This window comes from Hippoglossus stenolepis, chromosome 22, assembly GCF_022539355.2.
Source record: "Hippoglossus stenolepis isolate QCI-W04-F060 chromosome 22, HSTE1.2, whole genome shotgun sequence".
NCBI classification, from domain to species: domain Eukaryota; kingdom Metazoa; phylum Chordata; class Actinopteri; order Pleuronectiformes; family Pleuronectidae; genus Hippoglossus; species Hippoglossus stenolepis.
In genome coordinates, this window is record NC_061504.1 from 14,530,974 (window position 1) to 14,548,793 (window position 17,820).

The following is a 17,820-nucleotide window of genomic DNA, read 5'->3' on the forward strand; positions in this document are numbered from 1 at the left end:
CAGGGGACGGTGCGGAGGTAGAGGTTGTCCCGGATGATCTGCTGCAGCTCGTGGTCCACAGAGCCTTTCTGGAAGCGCAGGTTGAGGTAGTGGCGCAGGTCCTTGTCTATCACGCCCCCTGGAGGAACACAAGGGGCAGTAATCAGTAATCAGAGTCAGACCTCTTCCACCAAATCAATCACTCTGACATGTCCGGCTGTACATTTTCATTCCAGCAGAGGTAAAGAAATAAAAGGGGGGAAACAACTCGAATCATTATCCAGGAAGCATCGCTTGCTGTGCAATTTCCAAAAGTTCCAGGAGCGAGCACAGGAAGCTCCAGACACTGCAGCGACAAATGACCCAGAAATCCATGCACACCACAGTAAACAATTTGAATTTGCTAAATCCCTTCAAACAAACAGAGCCAACACTAATGAACACACTCTGGCCCCTCTCTCAGATCCAGCATCTGTCAAGTGCAGCCACGGATTGGTGGAGGTGTTAAGTGGAGCCGTGGCCAAACATGTGTGGAGAAATGTCTACACATAAATCACCCGGCGAACTCCCCCCCTGGGGGTTGTTTTTCCTTCCATTCTCCTCTCCCTCACCCTCACCTGAGTCACCCACATCCCTCTTTTCCCTCCCACTTGTGTGAATTGACTCCCCACCCCCCGCCCGCCACCCCCCCCTTTTTGAAACCAGTACATCTTGCTGGCTCAGCAGGAAAGAAGAGATGGAGAAGCGACAGAGAAATGGAGGTATGGGGGGATAAGAGAGATAGAAGGCAAGGGCAAATCCCATGGGGGAGTGGAAAGGGGACAACAAGCTAAAATAAGCATCTGCTCCACGCCCCCCTTCACCCAACAAACACTCCATCTTTCTACTCTGCTATATACACCAACATAATCACATTTCAAATGGGGGCAGGAAAGGACGGATGAGAGGAGAAGGTGGAAGGGTGGGGGGGCTCGGCTGACGTTACTTATGGGATTCCTCATGATGCCGCTTTAACCAACACACTTCAAGAGAAGAAGCAGAGAGACGCACGGACGAGGGGGGGTGCACAGGCTGAGAAGACATTCGTCTAACCTTCAACATCCTTTTTTACAGCAGCAACTTGGCACGGCGCCACAAAGCATTTAGCTGGCCCCTTCCTCTTTTTCCCCTCCGTCATCCCGAAGGCAATGACATCCAAGCGCGATACGTTGGGAGAGCAGCGCACACATCAGCAACACACATGAAGACACAGATGCACCCAGACAGACAGGAGGTGGGTGACATTGACGAGTGACGACTGATAACCCAGTTTGGAAGTTTACAGTCATATCTGGGGTTGAGATATTTTATTCATTCATCACGTTGTGCCTTCTCAGTCGAAACCCTGTCACACACACACACACACACACACACACACACACACACACACACACACACACACCGACATGCACTAATCCGTCAGAGCTGAACTAATTCATTGAGGGGTGCATTATAATCATGCAAAAACCTGAATCACTGGCTCCGTCTGCGTCTCTGTCAGAAGACGTGGAGCGGCACGACCAGCCGTCTGTATTTGCATGAGAAAAAGAAGCCAAGCCAATGCATACTGAAAAGGTGAGCAGACTCACAATTGCGCACACACACACACACACACACACAGTGACACACTAAATGGCACCTCTTGCGCGGACAGCGGTTGTGCAGCCGGTGCCAGAGTCTCCCTTCTCCACAGGTTTTGTGATGCAAATATTCTCCCAGCTGGAGGAAATCTATGCTCCGGATTGTTCCCACTGGGATCCCCCAAGTACAGTCCTGCTCCCAACTCTGTCAGCCCAAATCTAGCCCCTCAGCCAGGGCAGCCTGGGAGCCGAATCCCCTCTTCTCTGCACTCCACCATGGAGAGATGAATCAGGAGAGCACGGCAGAATGAGTGGCACCGAGGCAAAGAGAGAGTGTGTGTGTGTGTGTGTGTGTGTGTGAGAGAGAGAGAGAGAGAGAGGGAGATGGAGAGAGCGGGAACGGGAAGGGGAAGGGAAGATGTGTGTGATGCTGCGAGTGAGAGAGAGAGAGAGCGTTGAAGAGCAGCTCAGCCGGTGGGGACCGATCGCACTGAGATCCCTTTTCCTCCCGGAGCCAATCCAGATTCTCAGGTCCTACAACGCCCCCCATCTGCAGCACAGGGCACTGCATCTGGCTCACATGATGATGCCACAGCCCCCGTTCACATGGCCTGGCTCTGACCTTCTTCCACCATCGACGACCACACGATGAAACTGAACGCTAGAGAACGACAGCTTCTCTCCCACAGAACACGACCCCCACTAATTAGGCTGTAGTTTGATTACTCTGTGTTTGGAAACCAACATCAAAGGGTTTTTTTTACTGGGAAATACAGGATCCAGTATATCTGTTCAGGCTTATACTATATCTTTTCTATATTTATTAATGTTCTTTTGAAAACCTACAATAACAGCATGCATTGAATGGCTGCTACATCTAAATGGAATTCAACTGTTTCAGGTTTTATGAGCGTGATCTCAGCCACACTCCTCAATGGGGACCAATATTTGGCAGTGAGTCCAAAAATAGATTTTTTTTTTGTGCATATGCAAAGAAGGTCAAACTCTAGCTACAGCTCCACCGGTCTGGTGATGGTGTACGAGGGAGGTGCTCACTTTCTGTCGTTTTTCTCTGGAGGTGGTTTCTCATCAGCTCCTCCTGCTCCGACAGAGCTGCTATCATGACAGGAGTGATACGTGACGCCGCCGACAGGGAAAGGTGAATGACAGAGGCAGCGCCGAGAAGGAGAGGATAGAGACAGAGAAGAAGAGGGGAGAGCTTTGGATTGACGGCCTGACAGGCAAAGTCCACTCAGTGGTGCCTGAGCCAATCAGCCGAACACGACAACCGTCCCAATGGCACCAACGCTTCGTGCATTTATTCAAACTATTCACTTAATAATTCTACTTCGACCTTGAGGAGAGGTAACGTTGACGTAACTGTAAACACAAGACGTGAGAAAGCATCACGACACAAGATGAAAGCAGGCGAGGTAACAGTTTCCTAAGCAGATGGGTGAATGGAAATTGTTTTTGCCTCTGCCGCAGAAGAGAATCCACCATTTAAGCTCAGCAGGTGCCACGCAACTCCCCTGAGACGCTGGGAGAGAGAGAGGGAACAGCCTGTGGAGAGTTCAAAAAAACAAGAGAGCAGCTGGTTCTCCGGAGAAAGAGGAGCTACAGCGGCTAACTGCCTCAAACCCTGGCACCAACCGGAGGAGCTGCACGGAGGAGCGCAGACGACCACCGAAACACATCGAGTTCTCAACTCAACTCTCAACCCGTGGTCTGTGTTCTGCAAATTCATTTCTTTACACATATTTAAACTATGATCGCATTCGCAATTAACTGTTCATGGTTTACCTTATCTCACCATAGCATAGCATTATATACCATATCCCCATACCATAGCATAGCATATCTCCATACCATAGTATAGCATAGCATATCTCCATAGCATAGCATATCTCCATACCATAGTATACCATAAGATAGCATAGCATAGCACATCATATCTGTCACACTATGATTTCCTATAATTCTAAAGACTGTTGTTTGTGCCTGAGTGAAGGTTGTGGTTTTAAACTCTTTGATATTGACGGAGAACAACAAACACTTGCTAAACAGCAACCACACCACACTGAGCTTTCACAATATAAAAGCTTTGGACTTTTGTTAAATTGCTGTTGATGAAAATCATTATGCAATAATAGAAATAGAAAATGGATATTGCTGTAAATTCCAGGCACAGAAACCGAATTCAAAGCAGAGAATGATTATGTTACTGCAGCTACAGAGTTCGTACAGTAAACAAATATTTTGACAAGGTTCAGTGACAGGAAACAAGCGCACCAGGTTATCATACATGCGGAACACTTGCACATGTAACACACTCGCAGTATGAAACCAAAACCTCAGCAGCGTTATGACAGCCGAGTCTTCAAAGTCTCCTGCTGGAGCCTGAAAACCTTCCACTCTATCAAGAAAAATCCAGCATGGAGGATGTGCTGACAGTCAGTCAGAGCTCGGAGCGCCGTCATCAGAGCCGCGCTGACAATATTTATCACGCCGCGCTCTGAGGGCGCCCGGCGGCGGTCACATATGTAGCATTATCGCACCGTGTGTGTGTGCGTGTGCATTAAAGTCGGAGGGAGCGCCAGCAGACAGCTGTTTGGATAATCAGACTAATTAAAAGTTCAGGATGAGCTTCAAACCTCGCCAGTTCCAGCAGACACACGCTGCGCTCTGTTGATTAGTCTTCAATGAACATACATGATGCCAAGTCTGTGGTGAAATGTGCTGGAATACATAAACACCAACTGGCTTTCAGATGGAGTCTCACACACACACACACACACACACACAAACACACACAGACACACAAACACACAGACACACACCAAGAAACACAAATATTTTGCTCCTGCAACATGATTCGGTTTAAGTGGCAACAGCATGTGTTCACTTTTCTTCTGCTCATCGTCACAGCATCGTTTTGTCTTCAACACTGGGGTTCATGCAAGAACAATAAAAACTCAAATTGGGATTATGGTTGAGGAGTGAAAGCTACAGTGAAGGAGTTTTATTTGTTTGCTTTGGCTCAATTTAGAATTTTACATTAATTTCTTATTAGATTATTTGTATTAATTCATTAAAATGTTTAGCTCCAGGCTCCAGCCATTGTTTTCCATGTATTTCAGAGAATCAAATAACTTTCTTAAGTTCACTATGAAGGAGTAAAAAAGCATCTGTTCACCCACATTTGTTGCCTTATAAGATGTGAAGTAAAGCTTTCAACCTTTCAAAGACATATTGTTCATGTTTGCTGATGTGAAAACTTAAATTTGACAGCCTACGCAAAAAAAAAAGGGAACAATAATTACATTTTCATAGCGAAACAGACTAATCTGATTTGTGTACAGCCCTAAAAGACGTCCCACTCATTTCCTGAAATTAAAGGACACCAGCGTGAAATGCACACACCCACAATGTCTCCAGCTCTCCAAAACCCACAAGTGATTACGTGGCACACCTTCCCTTCTGCAGCTTTATGCTGACCATCCCAGCGCACCAGCTGCCTGTTCATGTGTGAGCATGTGTATGATCGTGTGTCTGATGTGCAGCATTTGTCTTCTGGCAGGTGGGAGGCCGGGTCCATTCTAGCCGGGGATTGGGACACTGATAGTGCTGCTGGAGAAGGAAATGAAATATATCCTTCATGTGCCCGTCCAGATTTTGGCTAAGCAGTGGATTGATGGGGAACAGCCTGCGAGAGCTCCTATCACTGAAACTGCCGTATAATCAGGATCTGTGTATACCTGTTTAAATGTTTTTTGGAAGTAGAGTTTTGGGGGGATTTTTAGCGGCTATCCTTTGGTATCCACAGGAAATCTTGTCTTCCATAACGTGCCTGCACCCTGACATCTTTTCGTTTCGTGCTGGAAAGATGCTGCTGAAAACAGAAAGTTGGCCGAACCTCATTTGAACCTCTTCTTACTTGAAAGCAGGTGCTCTACCTCCACTGAGCAAACTACTTTGCATGAATTTACACTACTGGGCAAGCAACGGCTGCGATTTTCACGCAGGCACGGAACTGGGCTAACTGATGATTCACCTACTGTACCGTTTACACTATGAGTAAATACACACCGCAGGAGTCTGCGTGTAGTAGACGATGTTGATGTATGTGTGTCTGAATGCGCCGTGTAGTGTAAAGCACTTCGGGTGGTTGTTAACACTGGAAAATTGCTCTCTCACAACATTATTTCCTTCAAATCATTGACTCAAGTGATTCAGATTTTATGGCTCCCTCCTGGAGAGATGGTCTGCAGAGCTTCAAATCTATTTTAGATTATCATCCAAAAGGAAAGCCTGGAAATAATAGTAATAGAAGAAAGAAAATATCAATCAACTCAGCAGCGTATTCATCCGCACGCAGCGTGATATGTGCCAAAGGTTGGGTCAGGATTCTTATAAGAGCCGGATACCAGCGTCAAATGATGGCTTGACCTGTCATTAGCTTTCACAGCAGATATCAAGCTGTGTCATTATACGTTAACCGAACAGTCAGGTAGGTAGAAACCCTCTATCCAAGCAACTCAGCCACACTTGAGCACCTAAATCTCCGAGTCCAAGCAGAGAGCTAAATCTGGCTGCCCTCACTAGCTTGACTGGCAGTTTTACCTAAAAGCCACTGGCTGTTGCTGAGAACTCCAGCACTCGGTTCAGTCTCTTATTATCACCCCTGAGAACGGCTCCTTTCACCATCCTGAAGAGAAGCTGTGCCTGAACAGAAAGTGGAGCACACAGGGCAAGATTCTGGAAACGTGGACGCGAACCAGAGGTCGCACTTGAACATGAATCCTGCCGGCCCTCGTACCTCTCACTTGACTCCGGCTTATTTTATACAGTTTATCAAATCACCAGCCGACCCCCTGCCTTGGCGGAGAGACTCTCTCTGCTCATCTGGCTGCTTATTCTTCCATCTGAATCTCCTCAACAGGCACCGATTACCTTCCTCTCTGATGCCGACTTATCCAATGAGGATTAGCCTTTGCCCAGTCCAACGTGCCCATTGACAACATAATTTGAATGTATAAGAGCTGCATGAGCCTCGGAAGCTGCCTTGCTTCTTTCCTGACGATGACAACTCAAACCTTACTTAAGCACATATTGGAAAACAAACAATTTAAAATCTGGATAAGTAAAGCTCCAAAATCCGTCCTCGACATGGGGTCACACCATAAATGCATGTTTTGTTTATTTTATTTTCTAAGGCCTCAATTAATGTAGCCAGTTCCTACATTGGTATTTTTGCTGGAGAATCATAAATGTTTCATATCTCAAGACTCTGTACAAGCTCATCTAAAAGGTTACACAAGTCAAGTACAAAAATCTGTGTTTTTCCATAAAACTTTGCTACATTAACACACAAAACATACTCATTCAAAAATATTTCTTAATGTAAAAACATGAATAAAACATTTCTTGACAATGAATTTATTATTTGAACTATGTGCATTTTTTGTTTTTTGAGGAAGCACAAGGTGTTATCAAGGTTCTGCATCGCACATCACAAACCATAACGACGTCATCACCATGAGATGAGGTGGACGACAGAGGCCATGGCTTCCTGCTGCTAAAATAATGAAAAGTCAAACTATGAATGTTTTTTATATTAGATCGATTTGAACGGGATCATGCAAACAATAATCTCCCGGGGGCGGTTAGCAGCAGGTCTATTTTCAGGGGGTTACGTGTCCATGCAGGCACAGAAAGACACCAAGGACACAAAGTCCTTATATTACTTCTTTCTGGTTCACTGGGAGTTGTCTTTGGAGGATGCATGTGCCGCCGGTGCCCTTGTGGCAAAGTGGCCGAGCAGACACAACAAATAAGAGGTGTCCACACAGCCTCCGCTCACTTTCTGATGACAATCTATACATCATGTCAAGTCCAAATCTATTCATGTGATCTAACTTCCTTGGAGGTTTTATGGCCAAGAACTTGTCCGACTCTTTCGACTACGGTTCTCAAATTAGCGGCTGAACACATGAACACGGTAGTTCCTAGAAGTGCATATTTGTTTGTTTTCGGAAAGACATCATCCAAACCAGCAAATGGAAATTATAACACTTGAATACAAACAAGGCAATTAACACATTAAGCTACTAATTCACGATTATGATGTTTACAGCTCCTTTTTAATGTTCCTTGGAAACGCGAATCCTCTCCGGTGCTTAATCATTAGCAAACCGTTGTCTCCCAGTTCTGCTCTCCATCACTTAAAGCTGCCTCAGGCCACCTGCCCAAGCTTTTAACCAGCTTCCCCTCTGCAGCAGCCTAAACATCGCTGCTGTGTGGCCAACCAATAATGCATCAAATGGAATTAAACTTCAGAGTCAGTCCCTGTTTGAACACGGCCCGTGTAAAGTCTTATCCCTCTCCTTCCTTTCAGTCATCGCTGCTTATCTCTTTGTCGAGTCATTCTTCAGCCGCCCTCCTTTCAGGCTATTTTCCCTCCCTTCTCCCCTTTCTCCTTGTTTCTATATTTGTAGTGGAAACATAATAATCCTGAAATGGGGCTGTTTATTTATTCATTTGAGGCGTCGTCAGCTGCAAAAGGGCAACTGGAAAGGGCTTTGTTTGCCTGATAAAGCCGCTGGAAATGAGTTTAAAATGACTGATGACACAGAAAGTCTCGCCGTTGCACCCCATGCATTGCAGCTCGTCCCGGCACAAAGGGGCTGGAAAATGCTGGGATGCGGATTGCGAGAATAAAAGGTCTTGTCACGGCATAAATCTGCAGTGAAGTAAATTCAAAGAGGTGAAGTAGAACCGTGCAAATCTTTTGAATCATGCTCAACTTTTGTGAACTTATTCCATCTCGACAATAAAGCTCTCGAATCTCATCGTCTTTACAAGTTGGTGTCATCTACATGTCATCTACACGTCCACTCGCTCGCTGTGACATTTTCCTGATGTTTTCTCACACGGGCTCACTCTGGCAGCGAAAGTTCCCGAAAATGTCCGAGCAACCCAGACGGACATTTGCGTTCACACACACAGCCCCTCTGGAAACATTTCTGGAAAACGTCCACACCTCAGTGCCCGGCTGAAAGCACCGTCAAAGTAAATAAAGACGAAGTGATTTCAACATGAAGATGCAGACTGCCACGGACGTGCCCTTCCAGTGACGAATCAACAGCGGCGGGGGGGGAGACGACACTGAAAACCAAGCGAGCTCATCGAAGCTGCTCACAAACGTTGGCTTTGAGATCCAGGAGGGTGTGAAATAGCCTCACCTTGGTCGGCTGGTGGAGGAGGGGGGGGTGCATCCACAGACTAACTGTGCCAGCAAGTCAGTCAGGAGGAAAACTCCCCTCGCTTTACATGACGAGGATCCATCTCCTGTCAAACTGTCGCCTCAACAACACGGATAATTTGGCCGCGACAGTTTTCACAGTTTGAAGACAAAGAAGAATCCTCCCCACTGAGAGACTGACGCTTTCAGGCAGTGGACGAAGCAGTAAAAAGGCCAAGCCCGGTGCTTTACAATGTGGTTGCCTTGACAACAACATTACTTCTGTCATAGTTAAGACACTGCTCCGAAGCCCAGAGAAAGTCCATCGCACACAGTGATGTAATTATATTTTATGTGCTCCTGTTTTTTTTTCAGTTATCTGCTTATGAAGACCCCAGACAGAGAAATATTTCCAGATTGAAAATAACAAACGCCTTTAAATGTATCCCCCAAAGTCACAGGCAGCAACTCATTATATTTATAACAATAAGAGCATCTGAAAGAACATTTGGATCCCTATGCTGAACATCTGGAGTCGTAGGTGTGATCAGGGCTAAGACGAGGAGAAATAATATAACCGACAAAGCAGACGAAGAGGAGACGCCATGATCGGCCGGAGGTTTTCTCCTCCTGTGAGGGAACGAACGAGATGGAGGGAAAGAGACCCACAAGAATATATTCGAGTCTGGCTTTTGTTTTAAGGCCGGACCCATATCCAGTAAGCAGAGATAACCCACGATGAAATCGCGAGTTCCGTTCCGTAAGAAGACGTTTTTGAATCCCCAGAGATAAATTTCAACCGAAAACATCCCCTGAGGTCAGACTTCAAAAGTACACCTCAGTAACCCAGACCTAGAAATCCAAAATGGCTGCTGCGTACATCAACAGTGACAAAAAACGGTTTATTAGCTCTTCTGTCTTATTTGACTCACATTAAATCAGTTGCACACACACAGTGCTGTTCAACATCCATCTGTGGACATGTTGCCAGAGTTTGTATCTACCCCCCCACCTCCTCCATGTTAGCAGATGGGTCGGGCCCTCGATGCTGAACAGACACTGGCTCCAAATGATGTCAAAAGAACAAGATGGAGGAAGAGGGGAGGAAGTTAAGAGTTCTAGTCCATCTTTATGTACAGTTTATGGTCGACTCAGGTGGAGAGGACGAAAGAATATTGTGTCTTTCTTGAATCTTTAAAAAATTACTTTGGTGAGTTCAGGGTTATCTGATCGCCAAAACTACGGCAAGACGACCCAAGTTGTAATTGACTGGAATTACCTTAATGCTGATGTAAGTTTTAAGTAATTAAAATCATGGCTCTGGGACTTCAAAAAATTGCACTCTCCTCAAAATTGATATGAAAAGAATAAATCGTTTCTGCCCTTGAGACAAAAACGGAAGGAGAGAAATCTCACACAAGTGATTGTCGTTCACTTCAACCCTCGCAGACTTTCATTTCTCTAGAAGAAGTGAAAAACACATGGCTTTGTTTACGGTGTAGTGCACATCCCCGTCTCAGTGAAGCTTGACCGTTGATGTGAGGTGTGTGTGTGGTTGAGCGAGGGCTGACTCAGGGCAACTCTAACACAGCTGCATGGAGTTTATTGATATTAATAGGTCACAAGCTAATAGCCAAAAAACCATAATGGGCACCACAGGGTTTACTCTGACGCATTGTTACTGATACAGCACAGTTTTCATTACACCTTGCTGGAGCCAGTTTAATTGAACTGACCCAATCAGAGCCCCGGAGCGCTCTGGTCTGCTGAACTCGGCAACGTCGGTAATAGAAGCTGATGGAAGAAAGATTAAAAAACGCTGCTGCTGAATCACGCTTTGCATATCCCCACATTCCCCGCGATGTTTATTTGCGCTGTCAGAGATGAATTATGGGAAACGATAAGGCGGCCGTGTAAAGCGGTTCATGTAGCTTTTTGTGAGCAAACACAACGGAGATGATGTTCTGTTCTATGTAAATGTTTCCTTAGCAAGTGTAATGGGGTAAAGTGGCGTATGTGCAAAGTGAGCCGCTGAATATTCCTTTTCAATTATGTTTTAATGAACTGCGACAATGTGAGGCTCAGGGGGGAAATGTTAATGAAATATTTGCCTGAAATTTAATGTCAGAGAGATGCTGGCTTCCTGATATCACCCAGACAAAGTACCACAAACACACAAGTCTTTCTCTACTCACACACGGACACCGTACCCACCGAGGAGCGGCGTCTGGGCGGAGCAGCAGGAGGCAGAACATGACGTATTGGATTCTGCAGGGGAAAGCATGTGTACTTGTTTACACCACATTGACATCTCTCGAATCTTGTCTTTCTTTCCAAGTTGACTTTTTTTCATCCTGAGATATTTTTATTCTTCCGGTTTCGTAAAACGTCATCGACACACCCACTTGCTTTCGTTTTCTTACTTTCTCACACGGGCTCGCTTACGGACATTTTACCAGTGGTTCCAGAAGTTCCAGAAAATGTTGGGAGCGTTCCCATATAAACCCCCAGAAAAATATCCAGAGTTCAGTGCATGTTCAGCCCCTGACAATCAGAACTAAATGCCTCACTCCATCCTAAACCTAATTCTAACTCCAGCAGCTCGTCGGAAACCTCAAACAACCCCTTTGAAAAAGTGACGACCATCCAAAATGTCCTAAATGTCCCAAAGCATCCTCAATCTGTAAAGTCTTTTGTCAAAATGGTCGTCACATACAAGTGCACAGATACAAACTTAGGTTTAAAGTGATTTACTCTAACTTTTCTTACTCACACACACACGATTACATCTGAGATGTATGGAAACCCAGCCCAGTGTGACCAACGGAGCGACTGGTGCTTCAACAACTGCCTCCTCATCACAACCTGCGCTGTCAGAATAGCCGCCACACACAGCCAATCGCGGCACATTTCAAAGGCCTCTTCGCCCAATTGCATTTGGCAGCCCCACTCCAGATCACAGCTTACTGAGCAAAGTGGGGGAAACTGTATCTGAGTCAACGTCCCACAGCCGCACGCCTTTTATAGAGAAACCAATGCGTTGAGAGAAAACTGGGATGCACCAGAGAGTTTCACAGACAAGCATACAAACATATACAGCGCACACACACACACACACACATACACACATACACACACACACACACATACACACAAACAGCCAACGCACAAGCCTGCAGCCTCTGGATGAGAACGTCTTCAGTGCAGCGCCGACTGGAAGCTGCAGTGAGTGTAGATCATCTGAGGTAATCAAACTCCAAGAGGGACCCTTGTCAGGTCAGATCTCAACAGGATTTCAACATGAATCCGTCTAAAGCTCTCCACGGTTGTACAGGGACCACTCAACAAGCATCATGTTGGAGCGCGGAGGACGTTTTGGGAGGGAGATGCGTTCCGAAGCCCGGACGCCTGCAGTGAATTATTAAGCATCTGGTGTCTGAAACATCGTCTTAGCTAAAAAGGTCATGATGCAAATCAAATCACATACAAAGCAGTGAATTCTTTACTTTGGTCTCAACCATGGTTTGGATACGAAGATAGACGATATGACAGCTCCCCAAAAGTGAAGCCAAATCATTTGGATCGCCCTCTGGTGGCTGGCTGCAGTATAGCTATGTTAGCGGATGGGACATGGACCACACTCAAAAAAGTCATGAATAATAGTTTCTCAAAATTGGTGTCTGTCATTTTAAGGTAATTTATATCACACAGAGTTTGGTTTTAATCAGTTATTTGATGATTGACAGCTGAGACTGACACATGGTTGGTGCATGTATCACTGTCAAAACTACAAAATGGCTCCACCTGTATTTAAGATAGTTTGGCTTTGGCAGCCTGAATAACTTTAAGCGGCAATGATTATAAATGTTTACATTGAAATGGAAAATATATAAACATTCATAGTGTATTGACATAAGTATCTCAGTTCCCCTCCAGTCATCTTTCAGCCCCTTGTTTGTTTTTTACACCACACAAGTGTCACTGCTTTGAGACACAGCTGTAAAACCCCCGCCCGGCACCAAACAGAGATAAAGTTTGCAGCTACTTGTTGAACTCGGAGTATCACTTAGAAGCTAAAGAGCCAGGTGTTTCTCTCAGGAGTTGGCTGAGGTCGGACCAAAAGCTCGAGACGGTAATGAATATTGCACTTACATTTGTGAGGTGGCCAGAAGCACGACTCCAAATGAATGCTAATGCTGCCTCGTGTCTGCCAAGTATGTAAAGAGCTTTTGGTAACACGTTCGCTAAGACAAATTTATGACATGATAATATATCAATCTTGTACTTAAATCTGGTACAACTGGTCCTAAAGTGGCCACAAAAAATAAGTATTAATATGATTTATAGGTGCCCTCATTTGAATAGGATACATTTTTACGAGCTATGGACTAATATTTGTTTTCATAATTTCTTGTAGCCTTGTAAATCTTAAAAGTTGATTAATATTTAGCATGTGGAACATTTACCTCACGGATAACCAGAGTCAAATTTAACTTTACCAACAGATATTTTATTTACCATCATAGACAACGAGGAAAACCAGCAACTTAAAAACCCAGAACCGTTATTTTGGTATTTAAACTGTTGTTTATTTACGTTATTTTATGTCTGAAAATATTAAAACTCAAAATGTTGCACACTACATGCATACAATGATTTGGTCAATCTAAAGTCAACTTTCTTTAATTCAAATAAAACATAATAAACCCTCATGAATCATTACTTTTTTATTCCTGTTAACTCGATGACATTTGAAGAGGAGTTCCCTCGGAGACTGATCACACTCAGTGAGTACTGTTGCTCCTGCACGCTCCCCCTGTGAGCAAAGCTACGACCGGCCCATTCAGGTCAGCCTTCTCAGCAGCTCAGCCACAACAGTGCAACCGGTCAACCGTCCCAAATTCTCCCCTGTCACCCCCCTGGAAACATCCCCATCACAGGCTGCCCGTGGCTGTCTGCACTGGGCTCAGAGCCCCAGCGCTGGCACACATGAAAGGCTGCTGAAAAGGCTGCAGCCCATAACTCGCAGCCAGAGTCCAGCAGCAGACTCGCTGAGAATCTTCTCTCTCGGGGTATTTACAGAGTTTTTCTTCAACTTTTCCCCAACAAACAATCACATCCTCAATGTTTTCTCAAAGAAAGAAAATATGGCATTTAATTTAATTCAATGTTCATGTGTTTGTTATGTTGTTCAGACGACAAAAGTCCAATTTGCTAAATGTAAAATGTCATTTGAGGATCCAAGTGATAAACAGATCTGACCACACACTTTATAAAGCGTTTAAACTCTGAGGGCAAACGATTACCCGTAAAACTCTCAAATAGAGCAAATCAGAAAATCAACATTTAAGCAGACCTCAGGTTTGCACGGTCTATTTTCCCCAATAATGAGAGCGCAAAGCAGCTCATTGATTTTTTCTGTGAGTGAGAAGAGGTTAATTACGATCCCGACAGCAGTCAGCAACATGCATTCTCGTCTCGAGGTCAAGACAAAGCACTGAACCCAACTTTGTCTGTGAGTTAAGCAACAAAAAGGCGAGAGAGAAGTTTTTTTTCTCCCCCAAAAAAACCTGAAGCCAATTTCAGCCCCACTGAAGGTATATCACGGGAAATTGATCTCAGTTTGAAACACTACAGCAGAAAAGCCGATGAAAAGACAAACACTGTGTTTTCCCACCATTGATCTATTCTGGCCATTTGCCGTTAAGGGCTCCCTGAAGTGCTTGATTTCGGTTCTAGCAGGAGAGAACGGCGCTCTCGACTCAGACTTGAGGAGCAGAGTCGGGGGGACCTCCTTGTTGAGCGGCTTTCAAGACTCGAGTTGGATTTGGAGCGCCGGATGTTTTCCCATGTTCTCAATCTCATTTGATGCTCGGGTGATATTATCTAGTGGATCTCAGAGTAAGAACCCACAACAAGAGAGGCCTGGTGGGGGCTAAAGAAATGCTGTGGTACTACAGCAAAACATGGAGAAGCTTGTAAAAAAAAAAAAAGCGTTAATTATGTGGTCATTCCGTAATAATCTGCTTATTCTCTCTTAAAGTTTACTAAAAATATGTTGTTTTCTGACATAACTTGAATGGTCTTTAACACGTTATAAGACATGTTGACAGCTTGGACATTAACTAATATTTCAGACAATAAATCACAATCATAACAAAGGCAATAAAAACGGAAAAAAACTTCCTTTTCCAACTATAGCAACAAATCTAGAGGCTGGCAACGATATAAGAGTCAGAGGATTTTAGTGGTCATTAGTGGCCACTGCTTGAGACTTCTGTTGGCATGCTGCTCAGAATTTAAGCAACTCCCTGCCTCTCAATTTGTGTTTTATCTTACTTGGAACAATTTTCATTGAACTCAGCATGAGCAAAGCCAACAATTAAAAAGGTCCTCAAATCGCATTTCATCAAAAAAGAGAGAGTGCAGCAGTGCCTTTGTAAGTTGGGGCTTAAAGGCTTGCCTGTGCATTTATCTTAATAAGTACACACTTGATAGTTCCAGTCTCCTACATCTGAGGATTTGCTGCTTGTCTCTGTTTCGCATCATTGGAAATTGAAAATCAGTTTGAATATCGGCTGTTGGTCAAAAGCAACAAACCATTTAAAGATTGTCCTCTCGGAAGCTTGAAAACCTTGGGGGCCATTCTTTCACCATCATCTTCTCTACACAGGTGTAATGAAAAGAAGAAAAAAAAAAAACACACTTGCATGTTTCAGGTTCAGTTTGTTTCTGTTCTTTTCTAGGAACCACGAGGGGAAATGCTGTCAGGTCCCATCACTGTTGCATGCTGGTTCATATAGTTCAAGTAGCTGAAGGCTGCGGAGGACTCAAACTTCCACGGACAGCTCCATCGACTGGTTCACCGACGTCTCCCTCAGCACAAACCATGTTATCCCCTCCCCGTGCAGTCTCGGGCGGGGACACGAATGCATGCACATGACACCCCATGCTGGCTTTGGACGTGGTCCCAGCCCGACTCGTCCCGAGGCCGGGTGGCAAACACAGAGCATGACATGCGATTGAGTCTCCAGCTTAGAGCCCTCCACAGACGTGACTTCTTCCACCATCAGTGTCAAACCCCCCCGTACTATTACTTCCAGTGTCTGGGCCTGTGAGCTGCCAGGACTTGATCTCTGACCCCTGAGAATCCGTCTCGTCTTACAGAAATCGCTTCAGATGGGCCGCTGCGTTAATTCCAAATGCAGATAAAGTGAAACCTTAAGCTGCCAGAAAGCAAATTGAGAGATCTAAAAAAACGGAAACATTGAAATCTCTCCTGAATCTTACTAAAGCCCAGCTCTCCTCCCCCGCAGCCCTCACCCTGCCTCACCCCTACGCCTCCCGGTCATAACGAGAGTAGAGTCGTGTTGGCAGAGAACTCTGGAGAGGGAGCGGTTCATCAGCAAATGGCTCCCGAAAACCCAATCTCATTTATATGCAGATGAAATAAATATTGATGTGCCGCCATGCTCTCGTTGTATTTTGCCTAATTGATGCCAGCGTTCTTGTATCACTCGTGCTAGGTATGACTATTGGCAAGAGGCTCGCTCGGCGATATGACTTGTCGCAGACAAAACAGAGCTGAAGCGAGTGCTTTAAGTGAGCAGACAGGCGGCACTACACAGTCCCCAGAAACAAAGCAAACAAATGAAGTGAAGTGAAATGCAGACGAGAGAGGGAGAGACTGCCTGATATGATTCACTGATGTGTGGGTGTGTGCAGAATACAGATATTAAGAGATTTAAATATCCCAAAGCCCTGGCATCACGAAAGAATGGAGCAAATAAAGATTACACTTCTTTTTAGGTCTGCTACTGATGGGCTTTTAACTACAACAATTCTGTTGATTGGCTCCAGTCCCGAAAGGATAAATGGTAGGGACAGACGGACGGACTGATGGACAGACAGGTGGAGGGATGGACAGATAGATGGACGGATAGATGGATGGCTAAATTAACACACAGGTGGAGGGATGGATGGGTAGATGGACGGACGGATGGATAGACGGATGGATAGATGGACAGACAGGTGGAGGGATGGATGGGTGGATGGATGGATGGACTGATGGACAGACAGGTGGGTTAATGGAAGGCTGGACACACGTGGAGGGATGGACAGACAGATGGACAGATAGATGGATGGGAGGATGCATATATGGACACAGGTGGAGGGATGGACGGGCGGATGGATAGGTGGATGGACGGACGGACGAATAGATGGAGGGATGGATCGGTGGATGGGAGGATGCATATATGGACACAGGTGGAGGGATGGACGGGCGGATGGATAGGTGGATGGACGGACGGATGAATAGATGGAGGGATGGATCGGTGGATGGACGGATGGATAGATGGACAGACAGGTGGAGGGATGGATGGATGGACGGATTAAAAAAGAAGGGAAAGCTCCTCATCTCTGCAGATCATTTTGATCACACTCTTCCTCCATTTGAAAAACTAATTTAATCATCCACCGCCCCATGTCTGCTCGTACATGTGACTCGCTGACAGGCGTGTGATCAAATCACTATCGATCTGCAGGTGACGGTCATTAGCTCAAAGACCTGGAGGAGCGTTAACAGGCACACACACAACAATTAAGGCGAAAGCGTTAATCACTTTGAATCTGGCTGGCTGCTGTCTCCATGCTAATGGAGTAAATACAAGTGGAGGGTGATAAATGGGCCGAACATGGCTGTATGTTCTCGTTTCAACTTGCATTAGGAGGATTTATATCACACTCGAGTGCCACGGACAGGAGTTACAGAAGAAGAGAGCAAATGAGGAAAGAGAGAGTCTCTGTTGGGTTCGGTCGTCTGAGCTGGAACAGAACTGTTGTCTCGCTGCCACAGTACAAACCTGTTTCAGGAGCAAAAATGTCTCCCGACGTGAAAACGCTGTAAACAAAACTGTTACAGTGAAAGTCACTGGTGTAATAAGGACGAGCCACGCAGGCTGAATGCCTGTCTGCTTTAAT

The 17,820-nt window shown here is 45.3% G+C and overlaps 1 protein-coding gene across 14 annotated transcripts in view; it reads right to left on the minus strand.

Annotated features, from left to right (window-relative positions):
- The window catches only part of magi2a (membrane associated guanylate kinase, WW and PDZ domain containing 2a), a 176,801-nt gene that overhangs the window by 121,804 nt on the left and 37,177 nt on the right, over positions 1–17,820 (minus strand). For all 14 annotated transcript variants that reach the window (XR_007032345.1, XM_047338593.1, XM_035147729.2 and 11 more), the window contains exon 2: positions 2–118. Coding sequence is in view for 13 of the 14 variants with exons in the window: in XM_047338593.1 (XP_047194549.1) it covers positions 2–118 (117 nt within the window). In the remaining variant the exon portion in view is untranslated. The remainder of the gene's footprint in view (position 1; positions 119–17,820) is intronic.